This window comes from Schistocerca americana, chromosome 10 (genome assembly GCF_021461395.2).
Source record: "Schistocerca americana isolate TAMUIC-IGC-003095 chromosome 10, iqSchAmer2.1, whole genome shotgun sequence".
Lineage (NCBI taxonomy): Eukaryota > Metazoa > Arthropoda > Insecta > Orthoptera > Acrididae > Schistocerca > Schistocerca americana.
The window spans coordinates 149,848,335-149,870,174 of NC_060128.1; the positions used below are offsets into that span (position 1 = coordinate 149,848,335).

At 40.7% G+C, this 21,840-nt stretch overlaps 1 protein-coding gene across 2 annotated transcripts in view; it reads left to right on the forward strand.

Moving 5' to 3' along the window:
• The window catches only part of LOC124552410 (disintegrin and metalloproteinase domain-containing protein 10), a 523,851-nt gene that overhangs the window by 476,242 nt on the left and 25,769 nt on the right, over nucleotides 1–21,840 (forward strand). For both annotated transcript variants that reach the window (XM_047126674.1, XM_047126675.1), the window contains exons 5-10: nucleotides 2,659–2,805; nucleotides 3,092–3,287; nucleotides 5,119–5,303; nucleotides 9,750–9,924; nucleotides 13,333–13,510; nucleotides 21,398–21,575. In XM_047126674.1, the coding sequence (XP_046982630.1) occupies nucleotides 2,659–2,805; nucleotides 3,092–3,287; nucleotides 5,119–5,303; nucleotides 9,750–9,924; nucleotides 13,333–13,510; nucleotides 21,398–21,575 (1,059 nt within the window). The remainder of the gene's footprint in view (nucleotides 1–2,658; nucleotides 2,806–3,091; nucleotides 3,288–5,118; nucleotides 5,304–9,749; nucleotides 9,925–13,332; nucleotides 13,511–21,397; nucleotides 21,576–21,840) is intronic.

The following is a 21,840-nucleotide window of genomic DNA, read 5'->3' on the forward strand; positions in this document are numbered from 1 at the left end:
CTCACCAGGTACGGGGGGGTTCAATAAGTATTCCCCCTCCCTTTTTTTTTTTTTTTTTTTTTTTTTTTTTACCAGTTTCCATTGAAAAATTGGGAATTTATTGTGAGACATTGTGGAATATCTTGCATTATCTGATATAGCTCATTGAAGTTCTGATAGGTTGTGATGCTATACTTAACCTTCAAAATAGTGTCTGTAATGGAGGTGTGTTACAGGCAGAGATCTGTTGGTGAACTTCTTTTGGCAGGAAACCAGAGCACTGCAGATGTTTATAGCTACTTGCAGATTGCCTACAGAGACCTGACAGTCCACAAAAGCATGGCAAATTGTTCGGCAAGGTGTCTGTCGTCATCGCAACAAGGGAGGGCAAAGCCCTCCAGTGTCCCATGTACTGGTACACAGCTGTGACTCCTTCAATGTTGGGACACGTAGACACACTCATTGACTGCCCACAGTCGAGGACAACCATCTGCACATAACTGCTTGTGTATTATGAGGCTGGTCGTAACAGTTTTTTGTCAAACATTGTCACTTGCGTCACAGGCGATGAAACATGACAAATGTGTGTTCCGTGAGAATGCCGGGCCTCTCACAAGTCCGCTTTACCGAGAGTACTTCACACAACTTCATTGGACTGTTATTCCACATCCACCCTACAGTCCAGATCTTGCACCTTCTGACTTCCATCTGTTTGGCCCAGTGAAGGATGCACTCCGTAGGAAGCAGTACATGGATGATGGGAAGGTTCTTGTTGCAACAAGATGTTGGCTCCGACATCGACCAGTAGAGTGGTACCATGCGGGCATAAAGGCCCCCCCAGTAAGGTGATGTAAGGCTGTCACATTGAACGGAGATGAGATTGAAAAATAGGTTTTTGTAGCTGGAAGAGTGGGGAATAATAAAGTGTATTGGAATCCTGAATAAAACCAATCTGCTTTCAGTAAAGAAAGTGTGTTTGCATTAGTTACTGAATGCCTCTCATATGTCACACGTTCATGGAGCTTGCAAGAAGGGGGCTGCAAATGTTGCAAGTGCAGCTCAGTTTTACAGTTTCTCCATTTTTAGGTAACTCTGCATACAGGTAAGACATCATGTTGCTGCTTTTTTGGCTTTTTTTATCTTACATTTTTGGTGAACCCTTACAGCTACCTGCTTGTAGAATAGGCTTAAAGGAAATACATTAAAATGGTTTATAGCAAGTAAATACATAATTACAGTATCTTTGAAATGAAGATAAAATGTAGCAAATGTATTACACATTTCCAACATATTGTCAGCACAACCAGAACAATCAGAAAAAAATCGCATTAGTTTCATCAGATGACTACTGCTTTTGGTAGCAAGTACCATCAGGGTATCCATGCTTTGGGCTACATTCATTAAGTGTGTTAGCATTTCAGTGCCAAGTCTTCCACAATTCCATCTTTGGAAAAAAAAAGTAATTCTTTTTTGACTCATATATTTTTCCTTGTCACCACCTCAATTGGTAATATAAATTCTGAGGCCCCTCTCATATAATAATGAACCTTGAAGGTAGAATAAAACTGTGTACCATGCAAAAACTCTACAGTGGAACTTAATATTACATGGACAATGCTCTTATCTGAAGAGATCTCAGGTACTGACAGAAGGATTCAAAATATAAGCAGAGCATTATTTTGCACATCACTCGTGGCAGCATAAGGGGAATTCGTCATGTCACCTTTCTGGATATGAAGCAGAATTGCCTGCTTGAATGCAAATAAGTAGGAAAAACAACCCTGTAATTTTTGACTGCAGTATTAGCGGTGTGCTGTCTGACACATGCACATTGATTTAACATCTAGGCGGGACATACAAGGTGGCAAGAAATGGAATGAGTGAATAAAGTTAGTTGTAGGAAAGGCAAATTGTTGACTTTGGTTTATTGTGACAACTCTAAGGAGATGTAGCTCGTCTATAAAGCAAACTGTATACAGAACACTGATATGGTCCACAGAACACTTATATGGTGCATTCTTCAGTACTGCTTGAGCGTTTGGGGTCCCCACCAGGCCAGGTTAAAGTAAGAAATCAAAACAATTCAGAGGCGTGCCGCTAGATTTGCTACCGATAGGTTTCATCAGCACATACGTATCACGGAAATGCTACTTGATCTCAAATGGGAATTCCCAGAACGAAGATTGTGTTCATTTCATGAAGCACTGTTGAAAGAGTTCAGAGTACTACAAATTCCAGCAGACTGCAGAATGATCATTTGTCACCAACACACAGCTCACGTAAGGGAGAACCGATACAGGTACTCAAAGTACCCTCGCAACACACCATCAGGTGGCTTGCGGAGTATGGATGTAGATGTAGATGTAGTAGATGTAAGTACCTCAAAGACAGGATAAGAGTGTGTTTAGAAGTACATAGATATTCGTTTTTCCCTTGCACCATTTGTGAGAGGAACAGAAAATGTAATGACAAGTGTCGGTATGAGCTCCTGTTTGCTGTACACTCTGTGATGGCTGATGGACTTTGTATGTAGATGTAGTAAACAGTTTATTCTTCTTCAGATTTCTTCACCTGTTTTTGCCTGCAGTACATGAATATGTGACTTCTCCAAAGTATCTCTTGTAATTGAATCTCAGTCTCATACAGATTTCTGAGGTATTCGAATTGTTTGGTTTGCAGGTAAACGGTGATGCGGAAAAGACGAGGGAGGAGATTTTGTCCCTCATTGCACACCACGTTACGGCTGTCAACTATATTTACAGGGATACTAAGTTTGACGGCAATGTTGAGCACCGAAACATCAAGTTTGAAGTTCAGAGGATAAAGGTTTGTGAATACTCTCTTACGCGTTCTCCTGAAAAATTTGAATTAGCGTATCGCCAGAAAAATTATGGAGAAATTTCTCATCAATTCATCCAACTAATTTTGAATTAGTTGGAGAGAATGAAATAAAATATAAATTTTTGATGGGAGAAATTCTGCCAGAATTTGTAGATTGTTGACCTAGTCGAACTCGAGTGTATAGTGGAAGGTGGTCCAGCAAAATTGAAACAGTGATTAATTTGAGTGGCAGTTCTCCAGAATATAATCCTCTGTGTGATTGTGTCAACAGATAGACGATGATGCCCCGTGTCAGCCCGGATGGAGAGGTGACCCGAACCAGTTCTGTATGGAAAACATTGACGTCAGCAACTTCCTGAATCTGCACTCTCTGGGCAACCACGAGGACTTCTGTCTGGCATACGTGTTCACGTATCGCGACTTCACCGGGGGTACGCTGGGGCTTGCTTGGGTTGCCTCTGCATCTGGTGAGCATCTGCTGATATTTGTGGAAGTATTGTAACTGTCATCTTGTGCAACTGTGCTTGGAGAAAATGAGCATGCCAAGAAACTTTCTCTTTGTGTGCAAGTGTGTGATATGACTACTTCTACAAATACACTTTTCTAATCATTGGTGCCCATACGACACAGCAGTGAGCATGAACAGTCAGTTACTTGATGTGATTTTGAAATGTCTTAATAAAACTGCCAAGTGTGACCTTCCTAGTGTATCATAGTTTGAAGGAGGTTAATGGATTCATACTGCACATTAAATAGGATCATTTATGAAAAATGCAAATCAATAATGCTCATGTGACGACACATGGAGACAGTGTGAAATATGTGTTTTATGAATAAATTCTGTTCACTGCCAGTACAAGGTGTGTGAGAAATGTAATGAGACTAATTTTTTTATCGTAGTTTTTATTTTTTTCCAGTGACATGATTGTCCCCCCCAGTGTAGCTCCCTTGCCAGCTATACCCCAGTATAGCCATTATATCCAGTCTAGGTAGCAGCACTGAAAGGCTTTAACTGCTAGAACCTTTAACATGTCAGTCACAATCTTCTGAATGTTCTCTAGTGTCCCAGAAAGACATTTTTCTATTTTGGGATAAGAAAGTAGTCACAAGGACTCAGATCAGATGAGTAGGAGGGAACCGTGGAACATCGGGAATGCATTTTGAGGTCAAAAATACCATGATGGAACTGGTCGTTTGAAATGGGGTGTTACCATGATACAGCATCCACTTGTCTGCCATTCCAGTATCTGGTCTCACTTGTTTTCCTGACCCTTTCAAGGACATCTTTGTTAAAAGCTTCATTGACAGTTTGGTCTGGAGGAACAAATTCTGTATGCTTGATACCATTACTGTTAAAAAGCAAATCAGCATTGATTTGATCTTTGACTTGGCCATTCTAACTTTTTCTATTGTCTGAGGAGATCTCTCAGTGTGCCACTCCTCACTTTGTCGCTTTGTCTCGGGATCGTACTCAAAAATCCAGGATCCCTTACTGAAATGACATGACTGAACCATTCACGGTCATTGGCAACCCTCTCAGGAAGAGCAACACACGTTTCTTCGATTGTCCTTCTGCTCAGTTGTGAGGTTTTTGTCACCATTTTGGCACAAAATTCTCACATGTGCAAAACTTCACTCAAAATTTGCTGTAAGATGAAAGTGTTCAACAGGTCAGCCATCATCCTTTTTGTTTAATGTTGTTCTGATCCCACAAGACCAGCCATATGTTCGATGTTTTCATTGGTATTTGAAGTTGGAGGTCTCCCCAGGTGAGGTTCATTTTCAACTTATTCTCAGCCTTTGAGAAATGATTTGTACCCATGAAAAACTTGTGCTCTTGATGAGGAATCTTTACCAAAAGCCTGTTACAGCTTTTGAAAGGTCAGACTCGCAGATTTCTGAAGTCCAACATAAAACTGGATGGCATAACATTACTTTAAGTTCTGCTGTTCCATTCTCGTAACACACACTTTACTGATGGTGCTCTCAAAAATAATGTGATGGCTATATGGAGCTGAAACTTGGACTGAGCATCTGGAAGGGATGAACGTTGCGCTCTGCACAAGTAGAAAAACACACTGTTGCCATATTGCTCGCATGTTATGAGTCTCATTAATTTTGTCACACACATCATATTTCAGCTTTTTAGATTTCGAGATGTATTACATAATTGAGAGTCAGAAGGCAAATTTATTTCAATATTGGCATTGCTCTGCCAGATTTTATTGACAAAATTTGTTTTGCATAGTAAGTATTTCAGTAGTTAGTTCAGAGATTTTTAACATTTTTTGATTACAGGTGCATCTGGTGGGATATGTGAGAAGTTCAAAACGTACACAGAGACAATTGGTGGGCTGTACCACTCGACGAAGCGTAGCCTCAACACTGGCATCATCACGTTCGTCAACTACAACAGCCGTGTCCCGCCAAAGGTTTCACAGCTCACACTCGCTCACGAAATTGGCCACAACTTTGGTTCGCCGGTAAGTGCTTGGAGAGTTCTTTATTTTTAAGGCAGTGTTGTGTATTGGGGAGAGTCTTGTTTGTTTGCGGGATGTTCAGTGCCAATTACTAGAAACTGCTTTTAAGTAAATCGATACTGTCCACTAACTCAGAGTCGTACAAGTTTGATCACGATTTTCCTAACATTCTTTCGTGATGTTATAACACAAGAAGGAAATCTGTGTGACAAATAAATTATCTAAAACACAAGACAGAATAAAATACTATAAAGAGGCATGATTATCCAAATACAGACCAACTGAAACATCTGTTTGCCAAAAGCATACCATACAGGAAATTCAAATTTACACTTGCCATGCATTATGTAGAAGATGCACTGGTGCTGAGATGGGCAATTGGACCGTTCCCCCTTCCTTCCACCTGCCATTGCTGTTGTTCTGTGTCTATGGCTGAGCCATGTCTTGTGACATATTGTGCTGCTGTTGTGCCCTTTTTAGTGGCAACTAAATGTAAACATTTTGTTTCCAATAAACCTAAAATAATAGACTAGTCAAAGGTTGGTGCTAGTGGAACATAATATGCTCAGAATATGGAGTTTGAAATGCAGAGGGTGAGGAACTGAAAAGAATACTGATGCTGTTACAAAATTTGCAGATGTACCTGACAGTGAAGCAGGCAGCCTGCACAGAAAAATGATGGATGTGGCAGAATACCAGGATTTAGACACAGCACAAGGAATAGAATAAGCTTCCTCCTTCAGTGCAACCAAGTAGCCAGTTTGTATCTGAACTATCTTGGATGATTAGGGAATCTTTGGGGTTTGAAGAATGTGGGGAAAATACTCAAGACAGGCTCAGACGTGAGATTGATGTTACTGACAATCAAGTGTTCTACATCTACATCTACATCTAGATCCATACTCCGCAAGCCACCTGATGGTGTGTGGCAGAGGGTACTTTGAGTACCTCTATCGGTTCTCCCTTGTATTCCAGTCTCGTATTGTTCATGGAAAGAAAGATTGTCGGTATGCCTCTGTGTGGGCTCTAATATCTCAGATTTTATCCTCATGGTCTCTTCGTGAGATATACGTAGGAGGGAGCAATATACTGCTTGACTCCTCGGTGAAGGTATGTTCTCGAAACTGCAACAAAAGCCTGTACCGAGCTACTGAGCGTTTCTCTTGCAGAGTCTTCCACTGGAGTTTATCTATCATCTCCGTAACACTTTCACGATTACTAAATGATCCTGTGTTAATGGATGATGTCGTCATTGCAATTGTCATTGGCAACCAAAATGCTTGTGATGACAGGGAAGAGACTAACGAGAATGACCATGCTGGAAATGGATGGTTCAGTGAGGGAGCTTTCACTACCTTAAGACAGCTATGATGTGATTAGAACAATGAGAATAATATGATGCTGGTCAATTGCTGTCTTTGCAACATTTAGTGGCAGAAATAACCTTAGCTTTGAAATGAAAACAAGTCTTTAACTTTTCCCCCTCAACAGGAGGCGTAATTTAATGGCTGTTTTTAACTTTCATTTGTAGGCTATATAGTCAGCTCTAGGTGTTATTTATGAGAATTTCGATTTAACCTACTGATATCGAGTATTGACTTCATCCCTTGAGACTTCATCCATTTACATAATGATGTTGAAATGAGTGGCATCATACAGAGTGTGGCCGAACCGACTAAGAAGTTTCAAGGCATAACTGGTTAAGTGGTGACAGCGGGGGAGACAGTTGCATATCGTCTCCATTCGTTCTGTCGGTAGCTTCACTTTAGTAGCCAATGTGGTTTGGACTGGAGCACATTGGGACTTTGCCTTGCATGCATATTTTGAAAACAACCGATCTGTGATCATGATGTAAAGACCTTTTAGGTGCCAGTTCAACATTTTGTGAAACAGTGCTGTTTCCAACGTGAACACAATTTGTACGTGGGTTCCACAGTTGGAGGAAACTAGTAGCATGCTGAGAAGAAATACACGTGACCAATGCAAGTCCACCAATACACTAGAAAATGTGCAACCACAGTTTGAGGAGGAGCCTGTTTTGCGAGAAATGTTTACAGCACATCAGGTCTCTTTGAGAGGTGATGCGGAGTGGCTTGTACAGTCACCAGACTTGAGTTTTTGTGACTTACTTCCGTGGGAATATCTGAAGAAAAAAAGTGTTTAAATGTTAATTTCATATGCTACCAGAGCTAAGAGAACAGGTTATTGAAGGAGTCAATGCCATACTCTGCGATATGTGTAAACGTGCTGTTCAAAACTTCAGAGATCATCTCCAAAAGTGTGTAACTGCTAACAGCCGTCATCTTGAGGATGTTACTTTCAACACTGAGTGCACATAAAATTGTATTAACTACTAACATCAAAAATGGAAACTTTTTTCCTGAATGTACCCCAATTTCTTTTTTATAATGCCGCAAAACTGCTTCATTGGTTGTACCACACCCTGTACTAGCACAAACAAAAAGTGAATGGACAATACTTTTTTGTGTTGACGTTATTTTTTGGGATGTTGCTTGTTAGGTTGAAAAAGATGGGTTGTGAATTGATGAAATGATATCAGAGGCTTCAATTAATACAATTTTTAGCAGACATAGACAGACTATTTTCACATTTTTCTGTTTGCTGCTAGAGATTTTGGTGAATTCATGTGTGCAGCTTACAAAATAACTCTGGGGCTTTAGTTCTTTGCACCTACTCCTTCAAATTCCTTGTGAAGTAAAACAATTATGATGTTGTTAAATATAGTGATAATTATCTTGTCATACAGACATATACTTATTCAGTCTCAAATTTCACTTTTGCTGTTAATTTGGTGTTTCATTTTTTCCCATACACATTATAAAAATGTATGTATGTATGTATGTATGTATGTATGTATGTATTCCTCCACATCACCTACTACACCACTGGATCAATCTCAACCAAACTTGGTACACTTACCACTTACTTTCTGGGAAAATCCAGCATTGGAGTAAGAATCACCTACCTCTCAAAGGGGTAGGGAGGAGGGTGAAAAATAAGCATTTCTCATGACGTGCAAATAGCCAGACTATATGAATGAGAACACTTATAACTTGCAACAGACTTTGCACGTAATTTCAAACTTTTACATGACTTTTATCGTAGACACTCATCACAAAATGATGAAAGGAAAGTAGTTTAGCACTTGCTATATTTTCGCTGTTTATGCATTACAACTGTCACAAATGGTTCAGAGCACTATGGGACTCAACATCTTAGGTCATAAGTCCCCTAGAACTTAGAACTACTTAAACCCAACTAACCTAAGGACATCACACACACCCATGCCCAAGGCAGGATTTGAACCTGCAACCGTAGCAGTCCCGCGGTTTCGGACTGCTGCACCAGAACCGCACGGCCACCGCAGCCAGCTACAACTGTCACATCAGACATTCCATATTAATTTATTAGTTTTTTACAACTATATTTGCAACATGTTTTGCAGACATTATCTAAGTCCTTTATCAATTTCAACCAAACTTGGTAGATATATTACTTACCATCTGGAAAGAAATTCTGTGGATGTAAGAACCATATCTTCCTGTTAAGGTGGAGATGACAACGTGATGATGGAGAGAAAAAGGGGTAAGGAGGAGATGGACTAATCAAAGTTGCCTGGTCAATATTAGTACTCAGTTAATGTTGTGGTAATTGTGAATACTCAGTCACTTGAAATACAATCTCCTGCAATGGTTTTATAACCATGATCTTGCACATCTTGCTGACATTGCTGCCTTCTATAAAATCTGATATTTATACTTCATTCAAATGAAACACCTTCAGATCAGTTAACTGTTAAAAGCATACTGCCTGTTAGTGTTCATTATATATCACAAAACAACAGCTCTCTAATTTTATCCAGAACTAAACTTGAACTGTCACTGTACAATTCAATTGACCCTTCCTCTTTCTTTAACATTTGCATCGTTGATGGACTCGGAGCTGTTCAGTTCCATCTCATGGTGGTACATCTCAGTCCACACTGGTCCTACAGCCGCACTATAATAAGCAATTTAATTTTGGCTTGCCGTTCTCATAGGTGTGACGTGTTGAGTGTGGAAGATGTGAGTCATCCTAGATGTTCTCATCTAAAAATAAGAAAATATGTAATTTACAAAATTAACTGACAACCCGTGTTGTTCGTTAAAAATGAGCTGGCTATGCTACTTCTTTGAGGTCTCTACATTGACGATTCTGTAGCAGTAACAGATCATGAGAAATGCACGCTACACACACTGCACACTACAGACATGTTTACCTCATTTTTAATTATCCTGTTGGTATTCAATTCTTCTTAGATGTTTTTGATTACTTCATATTTTGGAGTGCTTTATCCTCTTATGTAATGTATATTTGTATTATATGAATAATTAAAGGGTTTGGATTACTGCAGATATTTAAATTTGCTGTTTTCTCTGTTGTTCACAGCATGATTACCCAGCAGAATGCCGTCCCGGTGGGCTCAATGGCAACTTCATCATGTTTGCGTCGGCCACGTCGGGTGACCGGCCCAACAACAGCAAGTTCTCGAGCTGCAGCATCGGCAACATCAGCAAGGTCCTGGATGCTATTGAGGACAACAAGAAGAGGAATTGCTTCACAGGTCAGATCTACCACATTTTGGAAGTAACAATTATTTGAGTCAGACATTCTGGAATATGAAATTTTTGAATGTGGATAACTTTCTAAATAGAAAATTTTTGAAAAATTTAAATTTTTGTGGAAGCAGGAAAAGTACGAGAATTTAAATGAGTGACTCACTTTAGAAACTAAGAGCTGTTTGCTCACTGAAAACGTCATCTCCTTGTGTATGTGTTTTTTTTAGCTAAAGTGCGCGTCATTTATGTTGGCGGCCGAATTTAGGTTCGTTCTGCGCATCTGACGTCACAAAACACAGTCAGCCAATGAACAGAGAATGACGTTGCCAGATCTCGACTGCAGTGCGGAGCACGGACGAGTGTCTTCAGTTTTAGAAACGTTCAGTCATAAATAAAGTAATAGAACAAAAGCAATGTCTTGATAGCAGACTTTCTTTTATAGAAAGCTTGGAAAAAGCATTCTTTATACCAATTGCTTCATATTCTATTAATTAATTAAACCAAATAAGCAATAAGATTCCTAATTCAGGCGATAGCAAGGAAAGGTGTTTGTATCAATCTCACAAACCGCTTTTTCACAATAAAGAACAGCGGTAATTGTTTATTTCCTATTGTACTTCGACGAAGTGTGAATAATTCATAGTCATACCAACAGTGTTTATCAGTATTTTGCATGACGTGTTAGAGTCCTCATTAAGTTACGTTATCAGATGAGTTGTGTTAGCGTAACGGTGAAGGTGTTGGGCTACTAAGCGAAAGGTTATGAGTTCAAACCTTGTGTAGTGCTTAATATTTTCTTTATTTAAAAACAATATCGAAGTGTCTTACTTCACGAATTTTATTCGTTTGAATGCAATTGTTTTGAAATTTCTAGTGCTTTGTCTCTTAATTAACCCTTTCGCTGCTGCAGACACCTGCTCCCCGCATTCCGTGCTGTGCGCGATTTTGTCATCACTGCACTGCTCACCTGTGAAAACACATGGTGTTCCCACTGCTTTGACACACTTATCATTCGATTTCACAAAAACTGTTTGGCCCAAAAATTTGATTTTTACACATCTTCTTGACTGATACCTTCGCCCCATAAATGACTTAATTTTGTTTCGATGTTCAATGCAGTTATTGTGCAGCATTAAATGTAGTAAACCATTGCACGAAATTTTGAAGAGTTTGCAGAGGTAAAAAGTCCATAGCATATACTTTCCGTATGGTCGATTTTAGTTGCCACAGTGTTGAGAATGAAATGTGGACAAGATACCTAAATTTCATATAAAATTTACTGTATAACAATATCTCATTTAATTTAAGTACCACGTAGGTGTCGTATGTAATATTGAGAAATGTTCCGTCTTTCGCGACTGTAATAAAAGTTTTATTTACACTGGGCGCATTTGGCTTTGTTTTAAAGCACTTCAGTCAGTGAAAGGTATGGCACATACACAATGGTACTCATGTTCTCTTTCTTGTTTTTGTTCCACAGTCGCAGTTTTACCAATGGTATTGAAATATATTCCTCTTCTGCAACTGTAATAAGAGACTTATTTAGACCAGACTCGTTTCTCTCTTTTGAAGCATCTTCAATGGACAGTATTTTGTGTCCTCCATTGCCAAGTCACCTTTCATAGTTTTGTGCTGTGGTAACACAATATTCAACGTTTGTGTCGGCTGATCAGTGTTTTAGCAAATAAATGCTGTTTGTGTGTGCCACACACAAAAATTATATTTGACATAGCTCAGAGCACTTCACTGATAGACGGTATATTCAAGTCCTAATGTTTTTGTGAGTCCACAGTGTTGTTTAATGTATTTTGTCTACTTCCTTTTGAATGATTGAAGTGCTTTAAAATAAAGCCAAACGTGCCCAGTGTAAATAAAACTTTTGTTACAGTAGCGAAAGATGGAATATTTCTCAATATTACATACGACACCTACGTGGTACTTAAATTAAATGAGATATTGTTATACAGTAAATTTTATATGAAATTTAGGTATCTTGTCCACATTTCATTCTCAACATTGTGGCAACTAAAATCGACCATACGGAAAGTGTATGCTATGGACTTTTACCTCTGCAAACTCTTCGAAGTTTCATGCAATGGTTTACTATATTTAATGCTGCATAACAACTGTGTTGAACATTGAAACAAAATTAAGTCATTTATGGGGGGGAGGTATCAGTCAAGAAGATGTGTAAAAATCTAATTTTTGGGCCAAATAGTTTTTGTAGAATCTAATGATAAGAGTTTCAAAGCAGTCGGAATGCCACGTGTCTGCACAGGCGAGCAGTGCAGTGACAAAATCGCGCACAGTGCGGAATGCGGGGAGCACGTCTTTGTAGCAGCGAAAGGGTTGATGCGGCCGTGGTGGCTGTACTTCATGAACTGCACGCTCCCCCCTAAACGTAAGCTTGCGAACTATGCTATACTATGGTGCTGCTTCTCTTGGCGCGTGCGTCGTGTGCAACTGGCAACGTAGCGATCTCCCGCGTCTGGGCGGGCATGTGCGAGCCGCCAAGATAAAAGAATTGAACTATAGTCTTGACAGAAATCATTTGGAGGTAAACTAACTGTAATGTAGTTCCACCTCACTCTGTCACAGTGTTTGTGATAGTACACATACTGATACGTCTGTACCGTCCAGTTGCGTGTCTAGTGGGGTTAATAAAGCTGTTTTTGAAACTTCCTGTCAGATTAAAACTGTGTGCCACACCGGAACTCAAGCCTGCAACCTATGAGCAATCCGAGACCTCATAACTCGAGTGGTGTGAGCATTGCCAGCTACAGGCAAGGTCACAGGCAAGGTCATGGGCTTTAGCTCAGGTCTCGTGGCATGCAATTGCAATCTGAAAAAGTAATGCATTTCATATTTGTACTATGTTAATATTTCAGAAATGCCTCTCATTTTGTTTCAGCCCATTTCTCACTGGATTTCAATTTGAAGAACTGATAAATATATTGAATATTTCGTAATTGTGTAACTGCAGTTTGAATTTCACTAAGAATTTCATGTCATAGCAACAATATTAAGAAAAGGAAAGTTGTCACTCACCATACTCACTCATTGTGTGGCTTCAGTTGTCTGAGACTGCAGTCATGTGTGTGAGACAGTTACATTTGTGTGTGTGTGTGATCTGTTTTTGACATAGGCCTTACTGGCCGAAAGTCTTATTTGTGACTGTTTGTTGTGCCTATCTCCAACTGAGCATGTCTGTTATATGGTGTGTGGCAACTTTCTTATTCATTCCAGCCCGGATTTTTCATCTCATAGCAAGTTACTATTCTTCACTGTATCTTGCTACATCATAATTTCAGAATTTACTGATCAATCTTGAAAGTTTACAGATTTGATCTTTTTGTTTGGGTGACTTGTATTCTCTCAGGATGTACATTTGACTCTGTGACTTTCCCTCACAGCTTCGGAGGGTGCTTTCTGTGGGAACAAGATTGTGGAGATCGGGGAGGAGTGCGACTGTGGCTACGATGACGACGAGTGCACAGACAAGTGCTGCTACCCGCGACAGGTGTCGGAGGTGGACCGCATCAAGAATGAGTCGGCCAAGGGCTGCTACCGCCGCGCTGGGACGCAATGCAGGTAAGTTGCCTCTCTCTGGGGTAATGTGTCTCTGATAGCAGCTGTTGTTGATGACAGTGATGAGAGTAAGTGTAACTGTTATACAGATGATATTGCAGGTCATAACATTTATCAGAGTCATTGCTGTGTTCCCAGGTTTTCTCGGTGTGATTGGTTAATGGTTAGGAATTAAAAAATTCGTGTTTTGCAATAAATGTGAAATTGGTGGATATTCTGCCCCAAAATACAAAAATGCAAAATTAATTAATTGAGGCAAACTCTGCCTTAAAATGTGAGAATGCAAAATTACTTACTAGACACTCTTTCATAGCGAACTGTATCCAGATGAACTATTTCATCAGAGATAGTGTGAAATAGCTTTGTTTTCTGCATATAAATATCGAAACTGTAGCCAACTTTCAGTTACAAGTATTATACATCATCTGGTGAAGCCCAATTTGGAAAGATAATCTGCACAAGAACCTGTCTGCAAAATAAAAAGTGTATGAATCCAATGACGTGCCAGTGTGCTCAGTGATCTGGTGCCATGACAGTTGTGGGCGCATGAATGGTCTGTTTAAGATACAAGCAAGATTTAAGATACATGCAACATAGTACTCAGCCAGGGGGCCTAGCACGTTATAACAAAGAAACATGTACTGTATGTTTGTTTGTCAGCTAAAGTTCAAAAGATGGTACAGTGCAGAAATTTTATTGTGGTGAATTAAGTGGTGGATGTTTTGAACTGTGGATGCATCAAATACCACTAGAGGTTGGGCCTGAATTGTGTCATTAACAATACTCTGCTAACCTCAGCAAGGAATTGTATGGTAGCTATCCCTGAATGCTTGGTGTTATGCTTTGCTCATTGTTTTCATTTCTTTTGAAATAGGTGAAGTCACTAATCATGGTCCATCACAGATTTAAAGTACATCCCTCACAACAGCAGAAGGTGTCGACAGTCCCTGTGACAATGTGTCAATTCTGCTGTAGGCTGCTGCCCTGCCAAAGGGTGATGGACTTAATTCCCTGCACCGCTCCCCTCCCCTCTAGTGGTCAAAATTGTAGTTCGTTTATGCTTGCGACCACCTGCCACTATAGTCTGTAGTGCCCATATTCTGCACTACAGTGATTGGAAAGCAAAATCTGTAACATTTTGTGACTGCTATGAAGTTCTTCCCTTAACGTTAAAATAGGGTTACTGTACATTCAGTTCTATTTCTACATTAACTGCATTGCCATTTGTACCTGTAGCATTATTAAACTTGGGTCACATAGCTATGAATACCCAAGAAACTTCTAAATTAATAGTCCACAGATTTTGTTATTGTCAAACTGGGCAGGAAAAGACAAATAATGTCCCATTAGCCAGAGGTTTTGCAAAAGGAAATGCTCTAGTCAAAAAGTTTCCAATCAGCCCTATTTTTGTAACAGTCAGTTTCAAAGAAGTAAGGCTTTTTTTGTCTTCAGTCATGCAGCATGACACTCATATAAATTTGTGTGTCAAATCATTTACAAAAAAAAAAAGTAATGCAAATTTTGTGAATACTGCAAAAATAGATGAGGATTTTGTCAAAAATAGATGGTATATTTTCCATTCACTATTAATGGTGTACTGCTTGATGTTCAGCTGATATGTTGTTTCCATTTTCCTACATGATATTTCATTGATTGGCCCAGTTATCTTGTTCAGATGTTGTGAGTTGTGCTGCCCAGACTCCTAGCAGATTGTGAAGCATTGTTGGTGTCACATTTTCATTTGTAGCAACAGTCTGACTCCCTGTGCCTGCTACACCCACTGAGTCTTATTCATTTGTGAAGTGCACATTAGCTCAGTGTTTTACTGCTCTGGTGGACTAGATGGCCAATGAGGTCTCAATAAATTGTGTGTCAGACTCGGTGCTCTGTGTAAATTGAAATTTTGATCGCAGTTTATTAGGTTTTGTGACATGTTTATTTTGACAGTCCCATTAATTACACAGTTTGAGATACTTGGTGTCTGCACCACGGTATTGATCTCATTGTATTGCACGTCATGATTATCTCCGTATCTGTCTCGGTGAAAGCTGATTTACTCCATTGTCTCGTTTGGCTATGTTCTTTGCACCTCAACCCAACTGTTTGCTGAATGTAAGACTTGCCAAATTCGTGTAGAATGTGGTACAGGTCTCTGTTTCAGAAACTTACATTGTTTTCAACATTGCAAAAAAGGCTTTTTATCTTTCTTGCACAGTTACGGAGAGGTATAAGCAGTAACAGCAAGGCACCCACTATACAAGAAATAGCACTACCTTCATTGTGGCTTGCATCAATTGTTGTCACCCCTAAGGCTTGGATTTTGCTACACATGGATTTGTTGTGATGTTGATAATATGATCATGGAGCTCTGCACCATAACAGAGCATTTTATGAGCATTGACTTTTAAGTTTTATGCAAACAATGAAACAAATTTTTTCTACAATTTTTTTTATTGTGATTTAAAAGATTTGCCTTTAAAATTTATTGAATTCCATTCAAACTGACAAGAGGATGATCAGACCTGTTACAGATTTTGATGAGTCTCAGGCATGTTGTGGAGGGATCTGTCCTAAGGACCTGTCTAGTGGCTTTCATGCGACAGCCCGTAATTTCTGAGAAATTTGATGTTGAAGTTTTATGCATATCTTCTGTATCAAGCGAGTGTAGCATAATGGGTAAGGGCCCTGTCCGCCATACTGGTTGTGTTGTGACTTGGCAAGACAGCCAAGCCACTATGAGGTAGCCGAAAGGCACGCGTTTAAGCTCACGCAGGCTGGCGTGAGGTCTGGAACAGTTAAAGGAGTTGAGTCTAGTAAAAAAAGTACGTAGCTTCTGGAATACTTAACTTTAATCCATAATTGGTAAACATCGGTCTGACGGTACATGCATCACAAGATAAATAGCAAATGATAATGGCGCCTTGCTAGATCGTAGCAAATGACGTAGCTGAAGGCTATGCTAACTATCGTCTCGGCAAATGAGAGCGTAATTTGTCAGTGAACCATCGCTAGCAAAGTCGGCTGTACAACTGGGGCGAGTGCTAGGAAGTCTCTCTAGACCTGCCGTGTGGTGGCGCTCGGTCTGCAATTACTGATAGTGGCGACACGCGGGTCCATCGTATACTACCTGACTGCGGCCGATTTAAAGGCTACCACCTAGCAAGTGTGGTGTCTGGCGGTGACACCACATACTGTATGGATTTGCCAGACCTGTTAGGTTTACTTTTAGATGCAGGTTAAAAAATTTTCACAGAAAAGATTTGGAGTGTCCCAACTTGCTAAAGACTGATAGAGAAATCACTGTGAGGGAAGGTTCCATAAAAACCCATTCTTTAATTGTGCTTTCACAGGAATGCCCACGTACATGTAGTTTGCACTGAAGTTGATTGAACAGTGAATAATCTCTTTCAATGTAAACAAAGTTTTTCTTCCAATATTGCCTCTGAAAAATTCGTTGGCATGCAAATTAGTGCCTTTCGTGCTCTACGAATTTGCGCTTCTGTTGCTTCTACAACAAATTTCATGCCATATTATGTTGTAGAACAGCAAGCAATGCATGTGATGGTGAATAAGACAGTTCTGTAATCTATTCTGTAACAAACAGAATAACCATTTTAGGAGAATTTGATGTAATGTTTGATTAATTAAGAAATTACTCCAGTGAAAAAGACTACTGTTGAATATTTTTTTGATGACATATACTATTTAATGATATTCTGTACTATAGGATTGAAGAAAGTGCACAGGCAAGATTTGAACCTGTACTGCCAGATTGGTAGCCATAAACCTTAACCACTGTGGTACGCTGACGAACATTATGATTATGGGAGGTATGCATAAAACTTGAACATTGATTTTGTCAGAAAGCAAGGGCCATCGCATGAAAATCTGCTAGCCAGGTACTCGGGATTAACAGGTCTGATGTCTCCTCATGAGGTAATGATAACTGCTTTCCACAAAATTCTTCATTTGACATAAGAGAGCATGAAGTAGTTGTTAGGGAATAAAGCAAGTGAATATGGGCACGGAGATATTATTTTGATATTTCTCGCTATCAAATAATAGACTGTTTGAAACAAAGTTTGGGCTGTTTTCGCTAATTTGATCTATGATTTAGGGTGAACAGATGGCCGTGGCGGGCAGGAGTGGCCGAGTAGCTCGTGCGTGCGTAAAATGTGCCCTGTAGTTCTGCCTGACGGGTAGCTTACAATGTGTCACATGTGTCCGCTTTGGAACAGCGTGCTCCAAACCGATGGTTATGTCGTGTCCAGCGTAACCACGCAGACATTTTCTTGCATCGGAAATAACATTTTTTGGGATCAGTTCATCTTGGAACACCCAAACAGTTGATCACTGCTTAGCTTCTGGCTTGTACGAATATGTCAAAGTTGGATGTCATTTAGACCAATGGGCCTCTTTTGGAGCTTGTATCGAATGGCGCTGAATCTGTCATTAATGGATCTTTTTCAAAGCTAAATGTTAAACAAAATCAGGGTGACTGTAGTATTTGATGAACTTGAAGGTACCTCAGTCGTATGGCCACAGCTGGGCAACGTTAATCAAAAAGTTAATTTGGTTAATCGTTAATCCATTATTAGGAAAGTTAACTTCATTACACATTGAAGCATTACTTTACAGGAGATTTATCGGAAGTTAAAGTTAATTGTTAATGTAAAACTTGTAATAGTAAACATTATATTGTGGGTGTAGTGAAACAACAAATGAATCCAACAAATTACTGTTGCTTAAAGAAAAATTTTTAAATGGGGAAGTTTAGGTAGAAAATCAAAGACAAATAAAAAAGTAGTTTAATTGTTTTATGATTATTTAGTTATCAATATTAGATCATGGGTGAATAAAAATACACGAGAACAGTATAGTATCTGATTCTCAATGCATATTTCCCTTAATAAGAGGCTGCTTTAAATGAAAATGTTCATCAACAACTTGTGTGCCAAATATTCTCCTATTGTTTGAGTTTAAAGGTTTTTATAAGCTTCTCAAATGACTTTGATCCAGTGACCTGTAAAGGAACCATGTTTGTAACAATGAAGTTTACTATGCATTGATCCACACTAGCTTGAGACACATCGCCGCCAATTACTACAAGCCAAAAGACTCTTGGATGTTTCTCCCTTGTATTCTTTCAACCGGATTACTGCTACTAGCTCTGCTGTCAGTATCTGGATGCTAAGATTGATTTTTCTTTTTAATTTTTCTCTACCAGAAGCAGCTTTCACTGTTTTTCCAAACTGTACATACCGTGATTCACGTGTTCTCCTTATGTATTGTTGCAATTTGTTAATTCTCAAAATGTGAGCCCTATTTCTTGACTTTTTAGGTAAACACAGTTTACAGTCAAAAAATACATACAAAATTAATGTAATCATTTAAAAGTGCTCACAAATTTTCATTAGTTATAGAGCTAGAATCAGATTCCACGATTTAGTTTCCACAGTCATCCCACGAACAAAAAGTAGTGCTTAACGCAAACTCAGTTAACAAACAACAATAAACAGCCAACATCTATAGTTATTCTCACTCACACCTGATTGTTTGCATCAATCATGCCCACCCCAGCTAGCCACACACCTACGTGACCCAAACTTGTCAAAAGATGATTTCCACTGGTGGCATGGAGTAATTTCTCTCGTAAGCAGCAGAAACCTAGTTACTGAGTAACGGACCTGAAGAAATTTAGCAGACGATAAATAGTCTGTTAACTTTTTTGAAAATTAACTTTAAGTTCAACCTGTCACTCAAAAAGTTAACTTCGCTAATCAACGATTAACAGATCATCAGTTTTGCACCCAGCTATGCTTATGGCACATCATATTTCAGTCCTCTTCATCTGTCTTGAAAACAGCAACCTATTTTGGTTGACCTTGATGAAATTAATTGCAGTTGGAGTTATGGCCATGACATAATTCTACACTCCTGGAAATTGAAATAAGAACACCGTGAATTCATTGTCCCAGGAAGGGGAAACTTTATTGACACATTCCTGGGGTCAGATACATCACATGATCACACTGACAGAACCACAGGCACATAGACACAGGCAACAGAGCATGCACAATGTCGGCACTAGTACAGTGTATATCCACCTTTCGCAGCAATGCAGGCTGCTATTCTCCCATGGAGACGATCGTAGAGATGCTGGATGTAGTCCTGTGGAACGGCTTGCCATGCCATTTCCACCTGGCGCCTCAGTTGGACCAGCGTTCGTGCTGGACGTGCAGACCGCGTGAGACGACGCTTCATCCAGTTGCAAACATGCTCAATGGGGGACAGATCCGGAGATCTTGCTGGCCAGGGTAGTTGACTTACACCTTCTAGAGCACGTTGGGTGGCACGGGATACATGCGGACGTGCATTGTCCTGTTGGAACAGCAAGTTCCCTTGCCGGTCTAGGAGTGGTAGAACGATGGGTTCGATGACGGTTTGGATGTACCGTGCACTATTCAGTGTCCCCTCGACGATCACCAGTGGTGTACGGCCAGTGTAGGAGATCGCTCCCCACACCATGATGCCGGGTGTTGGCCCTGTGTGCCTCGGTCGTATGCAGTCCTGATTTTGGCGCTCACCTGCACGGCGCCAAACACGCATACGACCATCACTGGCACCAAGGCAGAAGCGACTCTCATCGCTGAAGACGACACGTCTCCATTCGTCCCTCCATTCACGCCTGTCGCTACACCACTGGAGGCGGGCTGCACGATGTTGGGGCGTGAGCGGAAGACGGCCTAACGGTGTGCGGGACCGTAGCCCAGCTTCATGGAGACGGTTGCGAATGGTCCTCGCCGATACCCCAGGAGCAACAGTGTCCCTAATTTGCTGGGAAGTGGCGGTGCGGTCCCCTACGGCACTGCGTAGGATCCTACGGTCTTGGCGTGCATCCGTACGTCGCTGCGGTCCGGTCCCAGGTCGACGGGCACGTGCACCTTCCGCCGACCACTGGCGACAACATCGATGTACTGTGGAGACCTCACGCCCCACGTGTTGAGCAATTCGGCGGTACGTCCACCCGGCCTCCCGCATGCCCACTATACGCGCTCGCTCAAAGTCCGTCAACTGCACATACGGTTCACGTCCACGCTGTCGCGGCATGCTACCAGTGTTAAAGACTGCGATGGAGCTCCGTATGCCACGGCAAACTGGATGACACTGACGGCAGCGGTGCACAAATGCTGCGCAGCTAGCGCCATTCGACGGCCAACACCGCGGTTCCTGGTGTGTCCGCTGTGCCGTGCGTGTGATCATTGCTTGTACAGCCCTCTCGCAGTGTCCGGAGCAAGTATGGTGGGTCTGACACACCGGCGTCAATGTGTTCTTTTTTCCATTTCCAGGAGTGTATAAACCAACTGCAAACTATCTTCCCTGAAGGTAATTGATCAGCAAAAGTAGAATGATGGAAATCTGGTAATTGTTTTTGAGTTAGGACTTGACGAAAATTATAAAAAAAGTCATTGAAAGGAAACTGTTACATGAAATTTTCACATTTTCACAACAGTTGGTCTTAAACAGTCACTGTAAACAAATTATTTGCTCACTTTCAAATTTGCTGTTAATTTGACGACAAAAAAAAATCACAACCTGCAATGTCCCACCCCAGTAACAGCATTTAATGGAAGTTTGTGGAAACTTGTAAGGTGAACCCCATCCGGCTGGTCTCGGCAGAGGTTAGAGTCCTCCCTCGGGCATGGGTGTGTGTGTTTGTCCTTAGGATAATTTAGCTTAAGTAGTGCGTAAGCTTAGGGACTGATGACCTTAGCAGTTAAGTCCCATAAGATTTCACACACATTTGAATGTTTTTTTTTAACCTCATCTACTGCCCTGGCCTGCTTTTAGGAGGAGACCACCTCTTACCCCTGCTTCCTTCTGTTGCAGTCCCAGCCAAGGGCCGTGTTGCTCCAGCGAGACGTGCCAGTTCGTGCTCAGCCGGCAGAACGTGCTCTGCCGCTCAGAGTCCGACTGCAGTTGGAGCTCCAAGTGCAGTGGCAGCTCGCCCGAGTGCCCGGCGCCGATGCCCAAGGCCAACAAGACACGCTGCAATGAGGGCACACAGGTAACCTACCACGTCATTTTGTCCGTGCTAGTATGAAGAGAATGAAATCATTCAGCGTGTGAAATTACCAAAGAATGTGGAAAACGTGGAGGACTGATAAGATAAGAAAGCAGGATGTTCACTGCAGAATTGTTGAGGAAAGGACCGTGCGGAAAACCTTGATTAGAAGAAAGGACAGGGTGGTAGAACATGGGTTGGGACATCAGGGAATAGCTTTGATGTTATTAAGGGAAGCTATACTGGCTAAAAACTGTGAGAAATAATT